We start from the raw sequence: 12,900 nt of genomic DNA, 5'->3' as shown, positions 1-12,900 counted from the left end.
TACACAGAAGGAGAGAAAAGTATTAACAATATAAACTTAAAATAAATTTTAATAAATGATAAAAACGTGAATTATTAAAAAAATATAGACAATATTTACATAATTTGCACGAAAAAGCTATATTTTACATTTGTGTATTGTATACAGAAGACAAATTATATAAAAGTACAGAGAAGCAGAGACTATTATTAACAATATAAACTATAATAAATAATCAATCTTTATATGTTATAGTGTTAATATATTTTGAATTATTTTATTTTTTTATTTTTATTGTCTAGCTTTTAACTGCTGCCTAACAGAGGATGCCAAACTACATTTCACTGTTTTAACACTGTTTTTAACATTGTTTTCTCAGCGACAATACAACTATTCTATTCAATTTTATTCAAATATATTCTATTCTATTCTGTTCTATAATAAAACATTGGAACATCAAAAATACGAACAATGTTTACATCAATATTTACATCAGTTGAAATTACTGTTAATCTTATTGTGTTATTACATTCTTTTTGTAGGTTTTCTAAAAGAAGGATTTTTTGTGTGTCTGTGTGTGTGCATTTTTGCAACATATATAGATCACTTTTTTTAGGGCCATCATGTTAAAGCATTGGTGATTCAGATTGTCAGCTTGTTATCACCCCACGAATATAATTAATGTCATAGAGTACAATACATAATACAAATAAATAAGTAATAATGATTAATTTAATAATTATTAAACACTGCCATATGTCAGCTGTATTATCTTTTATCTTTATTAACTTTAACCTGATGCACTGATTTAGCCTATGCAAATATTCTGCTTAGACTACTTCTGACCTTTGCATTTTTACCATTAAAAAGTAAACTATGGTAGCACGAAAAGTGAAGGAGACTTATTTTAAAATATACAATATATATATAAGATATATAATAAAAAAATAAATATATTTTTACCTTTTTCTTAGGCTACTTGAAGAAGATTTTTCCCAGTGATTTTTCACGTTAGGTTTTTGGACAGACGCTAGAAATTGGGCTAATATCAAACTTAATATCCCTTCTTCTATCTTCTTTTCCTTATCTGAAGCCATAAATATAATCAGAATTTTAAAAAAATCACATTTCCTGCATTCACTGCTCCAGGAATGGATTTAAATGATTATAAATCTAGGATTGTATTTATAGATATTTTTGTTTTTCTGCAGAAACGTATTGTTCTAAGTTTCTCATTGTATGGATTTGTTTATTGTTCTGTATTGTATGTTGATGAAAAAAAAATAGTGTTGCAGGATTTGACAGGGTAGCACAATTCGGCACAACACCGGCTCTGCTTCCTCTTCACCAATGGCTGCGTGACGTCACAGGTACCAGGCCGTGCAAAAAGCGACTGTGTTCAAAACGTTTCCAAACAATGATTTATCCGTGTTTTACAGTCAGGAGAACTCCAGAACTGATGTTTTGAGGGAATATAAGCAACTGTGGCTCCGATACAACAGCAAATTATTATTTTAAACCGTTAAAAGCGATAATACGAAAACAAACCGATTGAACTACAAATCCCATGCTTCCTTGTTGCCGTTACTTTACAAAACGCACGGAGTGACGTCTTCTGCGCGACAGATTTGTAGTCCATTTCTTAAAGAGCCCAGACCCATTTCTAAATATTGGTACCAAATTAAAAATTTAATCAGATTAATTCAGTAGGCAGTTCCTTTATGTTTCTTAATGTTGGAACAAATATTTTTATGGTTAAATTCATGATGAAACAACAATATCTTGTTATTTTCCCAGAAACTCCTTCAAGACGCTGAGAAAACTATTCCAGGTGACTCTCCCTCATGAAGACACTGAGATTTAAATACCAAGAGTATGCAGATCTGTCCTCAAAGATGAATGTGCTACTTAGAAGAATCTAAAGTATAAAACATATTCTATTTTTTACTAAATAATTTTGCATGTGTTCCTGTATAGCTTTTGTGTCTAATGTAAAACAATATTGAAAAGACATTGACTGAGTAGTTCTTAGTGTTATTTTAGGGTGGTCGGTGTGGTGCAGTGGATAACACCACCACCTGCCAGTAAGCTACCATGTGGGGAATTAAAAAATGTGGGGAAACTGGGGTTCAATTCCTGTTCTGGGTGATTATGCTATGCTACACCAATTAGAGTTCATGGGCTAGACTCCTAACACTACTTTACCCCATAACTCTGTAATAGGAAAAACCTTGTAATTTGCTCTCAGCTAAATGCCATACAACTAAATATTTCTGTCTAAAGTATAAAACCATATTCTGGCTTGTTTAATATTTTCTTTTTTATAAATAATATATAATAGTGTTCCTGTATAGATTTAATATGGTCTTCAATATTAAATTTACAACGTAAAAAAATATTTAAAACAAGATAGCACTTATATACATAGTAGACTAAACATACTAGATAAATATAAAATACTATACACTAAATGAATTAAAGTGGAATTCTTTATTTTGTAATGTACATATTAGGCTAAATACAATCTTAGAGAAACTTATATATACAACAATCATGGGAAGGGCAGCAGTTGCAGGGTAGTTTTTACTATAAAATCACAATGTTGAATTCGCTTTGGGGATCCTTTAAGTGACGTCATGCGCACAACAGAATTCGAAGTCTGATTCACTCGAAAAGGTTGTATTTCTACAGAGATACTAAGGTAACGTAATAAAGCATTGTTACGATAAGCTTATGTAATGTCACAAAATGTATTTAAATTAATTTTTCACCAAGATCTTGCAGCAGCATTGATGATGGTAGAGTCTGACCACTGCACAAAGCAGCTCTTCTCCATCCAGCACATCCCAAAGATTCTCAATGAGGTTAAGATCTGGACTCTGTGGTGAACTCTCTATCAATCCATGTGTGAAAATGATGATCTCATGCTCCCTGAATCCTGAACTCTTTCACAATTCCAGCATCATGAATCCTGACATTGTTATCTTGGAATGTGTCCATGTTCATCAGGGAAAAAAGAATCCATTGATGGAATAATCTGGTCTATATTCAGTAGATTCAGGGAGTCAGCTGACCTCATTCTTTCAGCACATACTGTTGCTGAACCTAAACCTGCAGACCAACTGCAGCATCAACCAACCAACCCCACATCATTTACTTACTTACATCCAGATGGAGACTTTTATTTTTGGCCAGGAAGAGTATTTTGGTTCGTTTTACACTTTTAAGTTACTACTTAATTATGATTCCGTATGTGAAAAAATGAAAAAATTAAAACACTGATTAAGAAGGTGTGAGGTGTGTTCAAACGTTTGACTGTTAATGCATATAAAAATAAAGAGACATCACAACTCCAGAGTTTTATGAAGAAAAAATGTCCCAAGGGGAACCAAGACATTTTATTGGTATTACTTTACATACTGTTTAGATTATATTGTACAAACCCCTCACATTGTAGATAATATAATATAAATGACTTCAATGCACAGTTGGTAACCAAGGCCACAGTGAACCGTTACTGGGTAAGGAGGGAAAAAAAAACAAAAAACAAAAAACAAAAACAACAACTCCAACACCATTTAGATTATTATATAAAATCTGAACAGTAACACACAAAGTTTTCAATTGATGCATACGGCATGAACTGAAAGTCAAAAGAGCAAACATAAAATTAATAATAATAATAATAATAATAAAAAAGCCTGTAAAAAAAAAAAGTACAATTGAGGAAGGTGTCGTCAGGATTCAAAGACAACACCGTAGTCTATAGGCTAGAGTTGTACCAGTTGAGCTGATGAAGCAAAAAAAAAAAATAAAAATAATAATAATACAATAAAAAATGACAGCTTGAACCACAAAGTCTGTCACTGTCAGTGTACAACAAAGTACCATTGTGAAGAAGAATACTCATGAACTGACATGAATGGATTTCTGGAAAAATGTCATGTTTTTTTTTTTTTTTGTATTACAATCGCTAATTAATTCAAAGCTTGTTTGTGTCTAAAGCTTATGCCAAACCCTTCACACTGAATTAACAGAATTATTTAATAAAAAAAGAAAATAAATGTTAGCATCGAGAAGACAAAAAACAACTCCAATACTCTGAATTTGTCTTTTCTTGCAAACTTGCATTTTCTGACTTAAGCAAGTAGGCCAGATTAAATAGATTTAAACACTGTACCAAAACTGTTGCCTATTCAGAGACGCAACGTTTCCTCAAGACGCCAACAATAGTGTACCCTTGAATAGCGATAATATGGATATTAATAAAAAATACAGTACCACTTTAAAATAAGACTACCTTTATAAAGGGTTTATAAATGGGTTACAATTGGTTTATTAATGGTTACTAATTAGGTTGTAAATGCCTTTAAAATGATTAATAATCAGTTATAACATATGTAAAAAGCGCAGCAATGACCTGTTGTTTACCAAATAGTGAACTATACTACACAGCCATCTATATTGTTGCCCTTTCTACGTATGTGTAATAACTGATGATTAATGATTTTTAAGGCATTTACAACCTAATTAGTAACCATTAATAAACTAATTGTAAACCATTTATAAACCCTTTATAAAGGTAGTCTTATTTTAAAGTGGTACCAAAAATACTTTCTCCAAAAATGTGGAAAATGTGGAATAGCTTTCACACAAGCAGGGCTGCCTCTAACAATCAGTGACAACTGCAGAAACATTTCATTTTGGGCAGAAAGAAGAAAACAACATTAATATAGATATAAATTTTCAATACAGTCGTTCCAATCCAATCTGACGCCTTTTAAATTCAAGTCTTTGAGAAAATCAACACTCTTCAGTAGTGACGTACTGCAGTGATCCCAGTATAGTGTGACATTTAATTTAATTCAATTTCATTTCATTTTATTCCATTTTATTTCATTTACTAAACCTCAAATCAGACTCATTATGGCAGCAACGGGCAGTGACTTCAGTGAACACATCAGTAACAGTATTTCTACAGTAACTTTACACCTAAAACGCGATGCACATGCAAAGAACTACACCACACACACCCCAACAGACTGGTGGGAATGACATGATTATGATGAGGATGAAATCGAAAACTGTCCCTTTTAGTAGATGCACTGGGGATAGTTCTTAAAAAAAAAAGTAAAGAAAAAAAAGAAAAAAGAAAAAATATTCAGATCAAACCAAATATAGTGTTGTTCCCAGTGCGCTACATAAAATGAATTGGCTTCCATGGTTTTTTTAATGCATGGATTAATGGCACAGCTTATTAATTATTTATCTGAGGGAGAACTGCACAACTGCACAAAAAAATTGGATCCAAAAGCACCAAAGAAAATACGAAACAAACAAAACGAACAAAAAAAAACTACAAAAAGCAAGTTTTTCCATTGTCAAAAAACAAGAAACATTACAGAGGTAAAGTACCACTACCATCGTAACCATTGTAATATCACTGACTGACTGATAGGCAGCTTTAAATAGGCAGCTGCTGTAAAGCTGTGTTGTGTTCTTAGAGTTAGAGGGTTTTAATTTAATGCACATGAACACGAACATGTCTAAACGCTGACGCTCAAATCATCCGTTTTACCTCTCCTCCTAAATAAATGTGCCACTGTCTGTTTGTAACGAGAATGCTCTGACGCTCGCTTACGCTCAAATCTATGAAGTACTCGTTACAAACAGCATTACAAACATTTTATCATTTCAAACAACGAAAACGATCAATGAAGAGAGCGCTGAGAAAAAAAATATCTTTAAATGCTTAGTCATGCTCTAGTATCAAAAAAAAAAAAAATCAACATTAGCGCACATTTATATCGATTCATGTCGAGAGGTAGTCGAAAAAGGCACTTCAGAATGTCAATCCACGTTGAGTTCTTTGGAGAGAGGCACTCGCCACATTCACAAACCTAATAATTAAAAAAAAAAATAATAATAATCATTTGGTGGCTTGGAAGCCTTCCTGTTTCAGACACCTCCATGCTGCTGGATAAAGGACAGGTCCGCGCAAATACACTGCAGAGTCAATGCAGTACATACCGATTATGGCCTGTTCATATTACTAATATTCATCAACTTCATGTGCTAGTTTGGTATCAAACTGTTGTTTGTTATAGGTCAACGAAATAGCCCCCCCCCCCCAAAAAAAAAAAAAAAACGGTTCTGAGGGAACGTTTAAGATGGTTTTATATTTTATAGATGCATCTCAATTTAAAAAAAAAAATGTGTATATCATTGAAAAAGTTACTTTATTTTATTAATTCAAGTTCAAAATGTGAAACTCATATTTTATATAGATGTATTAAACACAGGGTGATCTATTTTAAGCCTTTTTTCATTTATTGTTTTATTGTTCATTTTTCATTGAATATGGCTTACAGCTAATGAAAAAAACAAACAAACAAAAAAATCAGTATTTCAAAAAATTTGAATATTATATAAGACCAATTGGTACTTTTGGCAGTGTGCCAAGTCCTGTTGGAAAATGAAATCTGCATCTCCATAAGCATGAAGTGCTGTAAGATTCATCACTGCCCATTAGTACATTTTACATTAATATGGAAATCAAAGGATCAGCGTCTCCCAAAAGTACCAATTGGTCTTATATAATATTCAAATTTTCTGAAATACTGATTTTTGGGTTTTAATTGGCTGTAAGCCATTATCATCATCAGCAATAAAAGAAATAAACGCTTAAAATAGACAAATAAACACTCTGTGTTTAATACATCTACATAATATATATAGAGTTTCACATTTTAAACTGAATAACTGAAGTAAAGTAATTTTTTTAAGGATATTCTAATTTTTTAAGATGCACAATTATGTATATAATATACATTATGTCCTCACCTGCAGCATATTTTCAGCAGACCTGCCCTTTATTAAACATTTCTCGTACCCTCTTGTTGAGGACCTGGTCCTTACTTCTAGTACGCACTGTGCACCTGCTGAGGACATACATATTGTCTTCCATTATTAAAAAACCTTCCTTCCTTTCTTCCTGCCAACGCTTACAACATTCATAGTCCCTCAGTGAAGACAAGTACAACAAAAAAAAAGCATTAAAAGACGTAGAATTTGTCGTAACACGACCGAAAAAAAAAAAAAAAAAACAGAAAACAACCTATGTGACCCATTTTGTTTTTAAGGCATTTAAATACATATAAAAAAGTTTGTCCTTTAACAGAGCAATACTACACTTCTCATTTCCTCCTCCACGCCCCTCCGCTCAAGCCTCCGTCCACTTACAGTAAACCCGGATCAGTACAGAGACGAAAACCCGCCCGCTCTCGCCAACATGCTGCTGTATCGCTCTGACGTCTGGACAGTCTGTGGCAGGATTGCACAAAGCGCAGACGAGTCGTCCACTGGCGAAGCCCCTGCTCGCGGGGCGGGGCTAGTCTTTAATGAGCCGGTAGACGTGATACTGCGCCCCGTGTTCGCTAGTCGACACCTCGAATACAAACGCTATGCATAGCAGGGTCTCCTGCGTTTCCCTGTTGGTCACCACCTGGAAGGAGACGAAGCAGATGAATCATTACCATTAATCATACTTTAAAACCTCTGTTACAGGACTGACACAGTATAGCATTAGAAGTGTAAAGTTCCTTAAGAGACTTTAAAGTTCCTAGAAGTTCTTTAAAGGAGAAGTCTGGTGTAAAATTGACTGTTTACATCTCGTAGCGGAACCTAATCTCCGTTACCTGCAATCATTCAGGCTACCTTTAACATAAGGTGGCGGCACCCAGAGATTAGGTTACGCTACGGCTTTTAAAGTAGTGTTTTTTAAAATAAACTTAAGTTATTAATGCCTCGTTTTAAATGTCAGGGCTCTCCGGATTCTACCAATGAGGTGTGGAGCTACTCTGACTCTGGATAACGGTGTAATAAATGATTTATCTGTAGGGGCGAAATATGCACCATATCATCCATTCTAAAGCATGACTGGACAAACTGTAAAAATTACTGGATCTTGGAAAGCTGTAGGAGAGCGGAGGTGGGTTGTTCAACAAAGGTTACCACTTTTTATCATGTTTTACTACACCCCAAATCAATTTTACACCAGAGTTCTCATTTAATTCGAAACTGTGGAGGAACCCCTTAAGGTGCTTCAAGGTAGCTATTCTTCTACAAGCCTTTTCTCAAAAGGTTCTTCACCCGTTAACAGGCCTGCATTTTTCTATTTTTTCTGCATGATATTACATGCCTAGAGTATTTTCACACCAGCAATATTTGGTCCAGTTAAAATATACTCTAGTTGGTTTGTGCTCTTGGTGCGGATCATTTGGGCATAATCACACTTAGGTGTGGACCAAAACAACTGAACCAATATCAGTGAGAAGACCCGGAGAGTTTTGTTTGTGGTGCAAACGTAATCCAGCCATGATCTGAACCAATCTATCAAATATACTTCTCATGTTTAATCTGAATGGCTGTTCAGTTGTAGTTTAACTTGATTTATTACCTAGATTATTACTATAGCTATCATAAGAAATTCAATCTCTGCTGGTGCTCCCTGCATTTCCCTGATTTCACATTGCAGCATTCAGCGTTAAAGCAGCTTTACACTGCACAGATAAACATGCTGGACTGGAACAGAGAACTTTAATGGTATATTTAATTTTCTGCTCCCGTGCCAGACAACTCTGACCTATCAAAGACTTTGAGATTGCATGGTTTGTTGTGATGCATTTCTCTTCAACTGATCTGGACCAGTCAAACGAACCCATGAGAAAACACCCCAAATTCGGAAGATTTACATTTAAGCATTACATTTTACAGGGTTTTGTGTTTATTAAGAAATATTACTGATATACTAATTGTAATTGTAAAAAAAAAAAAAAAAAAAAAAATACTAATATTGAAGTAAATCTGCAACTGCCAAAATGTAATTCATACAAATCATAAAATTGGTGCTTTCCTAAACGTTTAGCATTTTAAAATCAATATTTTAGTAAATACAAATGAAAAATCCCCCCCCCCCCAAACCTGTCTATTTTCAAACATGCATAATTTGGTTGTTTCTTCTCACAGATCTGATATTATTAATTATATTAGAGGGAGGACAGGCAGCTTCTCCAAGTGTAAAGTATGAGGAATCTCTCCAAAGCCCTCATAGTTTTCAGAATGGAAATAACTTATTTTACTGAAATAAGGGTTTTGTATCATCAAACAGAAGAACCCCTAAAAGTCTCTCAAATTATGTATGCTTTTAACAGTGTATTGTGCAAAAAAACACAAAATATAAAAACATTATATAATTAGAGTTATCTAAAAAAAACTTAAAGTCTAGTCCTGGAAACACAAATGGCAAGAAGGAGGTAAAAGCCTAATACAAAGCATTTGATTTGGTCTGAGGTGCTGGTGTACAACTGTGTATCTAGTGGTAGAAAGATCATATGAACTTTTCCTACATATAAAACTATATAATTTTTCTATTGGCCCATTCATACAAAATTGTTGACACAGTATACGGGCCAACAATTTAGATTTTTTAGAGTTTGTAACCAGACAGTGACAATTTGCAGAGCCTTTAACTTTCAATTAAAGTAAATGTACGGTATATGATTTTATTCCAAGTCATTCTGGCAAATTTATTTTGGTCGATATTTAATGAAATGTGTATTTAGATGTAGATCGATGTTTTACCATTTATAGCACAACCTAAATTACAAAAATGGCAATGCAATGTTTTTGCATAACATTGCTAATAAATTTAATGGTTAACCATATGACATATAAAACTGAAGCATGTTAACAGACAGAAATAATACAGTATAAAAATGCAATATAATTAAAATGCATAATGCAGTATTATGCCTGTATAATACAGGCATTACAACACATTCCGGCTGGTTTCCGAGTAATTATCTGAAATTAAAACGTTATAAAATTGGATTTTTTTTTTTTTTTTTTGCAATTAGGCTGGTTTATTGTGCAAACAGTGTTTTTACATTTTGTGAACAGCAGTCTGTATATACAGCTCTGGAAAAAAGGGACCATTTCAGTTTCTGAATCAGTTTCTTTGATTTTGCTATTTATAGGTTTATGTTTGAGTAAAATGAACATTGTTGTTTTATTCTATTAACTACGGACATTTCTCTCAGATTCCCCCCCAAAAAATTGTCATTTAGAGCATTTATTTGCGGAAAATGAGAAATGGCTGAAATAACAAAAAAGCTGTAGAGCTTTCAGACCTCAAATAATGCAAAGAAAAGTTTTAAGAGTTCAGAAATCAATATTTGGTGGAATAATCCTGGTTTTTAATCACAGTTTTTTATGCATCTTGGCATCATGTTCTCCTCCACCAGTCTTACACACTGCTATTGGGTAACTTTAATAAGTGGTTTCTTATTTTTTCCAGAGCTTTATTATAAGTATGTGGTGTAAAACGTTTCTGTCTCTTACCTGTAAAATGGTGAAGTTCTCTAAGACGCTGTTCATCATGTATTTCTCAGGCAGGTGCTTGAGCTTGTGGATGAAGTTGATCATGTATTCACACATGGGCGAGCGGTGGATCCTGTACACACACTTCCCACCCTCTACTCTTGCATACTCCGTCTGCAAAAACATATAACAGAATAATGATCATTAGATACTGCACTACTGCTTCACAGGTCTAGATAGGGGTGTAAAAAATTGTAAATGAATAGTGAAGTGATCCAGACTATGAAGGAACACATAAGGAATCATGTAGTAACTTATAAATGTTTGTAAACATTTGTAAACTAAAAAAATCTAAATACATTGTGAATCATTTAGGCTCTCTTTTCTGGGGAGCTGTTAACTTGTGGTTTCTGAGGCTGGATGAAATTGTACAACAGAGAAAAGCTTTGCTCTTCCTCTCCTGGGGCAGTCCTGGTGAGTGCCAGTTTCATCATCATAAATTTATTGATGGTCTTTTTAATGACCTTTATTTCTTAAAGTATTTTTTTCTTTACTTAGTTGAGTAGTTCTTGCTTCTCATAATCTGGATTAGAACATTACTCAAATATTCACTATTCACTGTATACCTGTAACTCTACCTCTTCACTACTTTACTTTAACTGATGCTCTCAAACACTTTATTAAGAGACAAGAAATTCAAGTAATTAACTCTTGATGAGTTCAGCACAGCTGTTAACTGAAAGTCTGAATTCCAGGTGACTCTACCTCATAAAGCTGACTCAGAAAATCCAGCCAAGAGTTGCTTTAGTATTAATCTACGATAGAGAGTAGGGGTGGGCGATATAGCTCTAAAATAATATCACGATATTTCACGGTATTTTCACGATAACTATACTTTTGGCAATATGACAAAACACTGAATTAGAAAAAATATTTAGAATTTTATTTTTGCATGCAATATGATAGTGCTAACTAAGATATTAAAAAATAATAATTTTATCAGAATTGTAACAGAAGTCAATAATCCAGAATGTCATGATATTAGTAATGCACTCCAAATATCTCCATATATTCAGGATTAAAGTAAAATAAATTACCGGTATACTGGACAGATATAATCTGTCTCTAGAAGATATATAATAGGAAATGAGAACAGCACAAAAAGTAGCATCCTGGTGTGATGATTAGGAGTGGCTGATATGTCACAATATTTCAGGGTGTAATATTGTTCACGATATTCAAAATTTTTGCGATATTATCGCATACGATGCGATATGGCACACCCCTAATAGAGAGACATTTTAAAATAATAAAAAAACACTACATGTAAGGCATGGGCAAACGTTTGACTTGTACTGTACTAACAGTTTTCCTAAAATTCGATTTACAAAAATTGCAATGCATTTTTGTTTTCTAAAATATTGCAGTATACTGGAATATAAAACCCCTGTATCGTGATTCATATTATATAGACAGGTTCTTGTGTAGTCTCAGTTGTGTAAGCTGTTATCAAAACAATGCAACGTGAAGCAAAAATGTAAAACTGGGCAAAAATATAACAGGTTCTCACAAAGTGCACTGATGTGTAAAATGTGTTAACCCTCAGCGAACTCTCATCTTCAGTCTTCAGTGACCAGATAAGACCTTTCTGAATGAGATTATTTGAGCTGTCTGTCTGTTTAAATAATTATAAATATAATTATTCATAACTGTTCTCCACTGCAGGTCCTAAAGAAAAAAGTTTTACACACTGTTGTTTCCAGATGTTTGACTTTACTCACCTCCACTTTCTCCACCACCTGCTTCCCAAAGGAGCAGACTTTAGTAGAGACGGTGATGGTCATGTTCTCAGTGCTGCAGTACTGACTGCTGACGCCATAGAAAGACCCGGGTCCGTCCTGCATATCACTGCTGTTCAGATCCGCCTGAAACACAGACCATAAAAAACATACTTTTTCATTAATAATTGAAATGTGTTGTTTTTATTGTGGCAATTTCTGCCTCTGCAGCGCCCTCTCAGGTTTAACTGTGCTATAGGTAAGGATGATGTATCTGTGTACTTTGACACGCAGACACATCACAATATGCAGATCAGTCAATCAATAATACCCCCCCGCTGACGTCCAACTAGTGCTGGGCGATTATGGCCTTTAAAAAAAGAAAAATCTTAGATTTTATCGATTTTCGAATATAATCAATTTTTTTCCTTATTTCAGAACGCTGGTTTGTGACTGAAAATTGAGAAATAACGCACTAAATGAATCAAAGAAGAAACTTTGAAAGAGAGATTATTATTGTTTTGCACAATTAATCACAGATCCTCACCGGAGAGCGACAACACTGCAATTTGTAGAAGTGGTATGATTTATTTCTAGATAAATATATGCTTTATTCCACCGGATGTATATGCTAAAAGTGCTGGAACTTTTTTCAGTAAGAGCTCAGTCCTCGGCGGAGTGTGTAGAAAATATGCGAAGGTTAGTCTGTGGGAGATGCCGATAACCAAGGTAAGACGGATAAACACTTCAGAAATGAGTAGCG

The 12,900-nt window shown here is 33.9% G+C and overlaps 1 protein-coding gene across 3 annotated transcripts in view; it reads right to left on the bottom strand.

The window, feature by feature from the left end:
- Positions 1-6,122: 6,122 nt before the first annotated feature.
- Positions 6,123-12,900, bottom strand: part of tead3b (TEA domain family member 3 b) — an 81,383-nt gene continuing 74,605 nt past the window's right edge. For all 3 annotated transcript variants that reach the window (XM_022675568.2, XM_022675569.2, XM_049479497.1), the window contains 3 exons: positions 12,141-12,284; positions 10,381-10,533; positions 6,123-7,483 (listed from right to left, as the gene is read on the bottom strand). In XM_022675568.2, coding sequence (XP_022531289.2) covers positions 7,370-7,483; positions 10,381-10,533; positions 12,141-12,284 — 411 coding nt within the window. In that variant the 3' untranslated portion in view covers positions 6,123-7,369. The remainder of the gene's footprint in view (positions 7,484-10,380; positions 10,534-12,140; positions 12,285-12,900) is intronic.

The sequence above is a fragment of the Astyanax mexicanus genome, chromosome 5 (assembly GCF_023375975.1).
Source record: "Astyanax mexicanus isolate ESR-SI-001 chromosome 5, AstMex3_surface, whole genome shotgun sequence".
Lineage (NCBI taxonomy): Eukaryota > Metazoa > Chordata > Actinopteri > Characiformes > Acestrorhamphidae > Astyanax > Astyanax mexicanus.
This window is presented reverse-complemented; position numbering and strand designations above follow the sequence as displayed.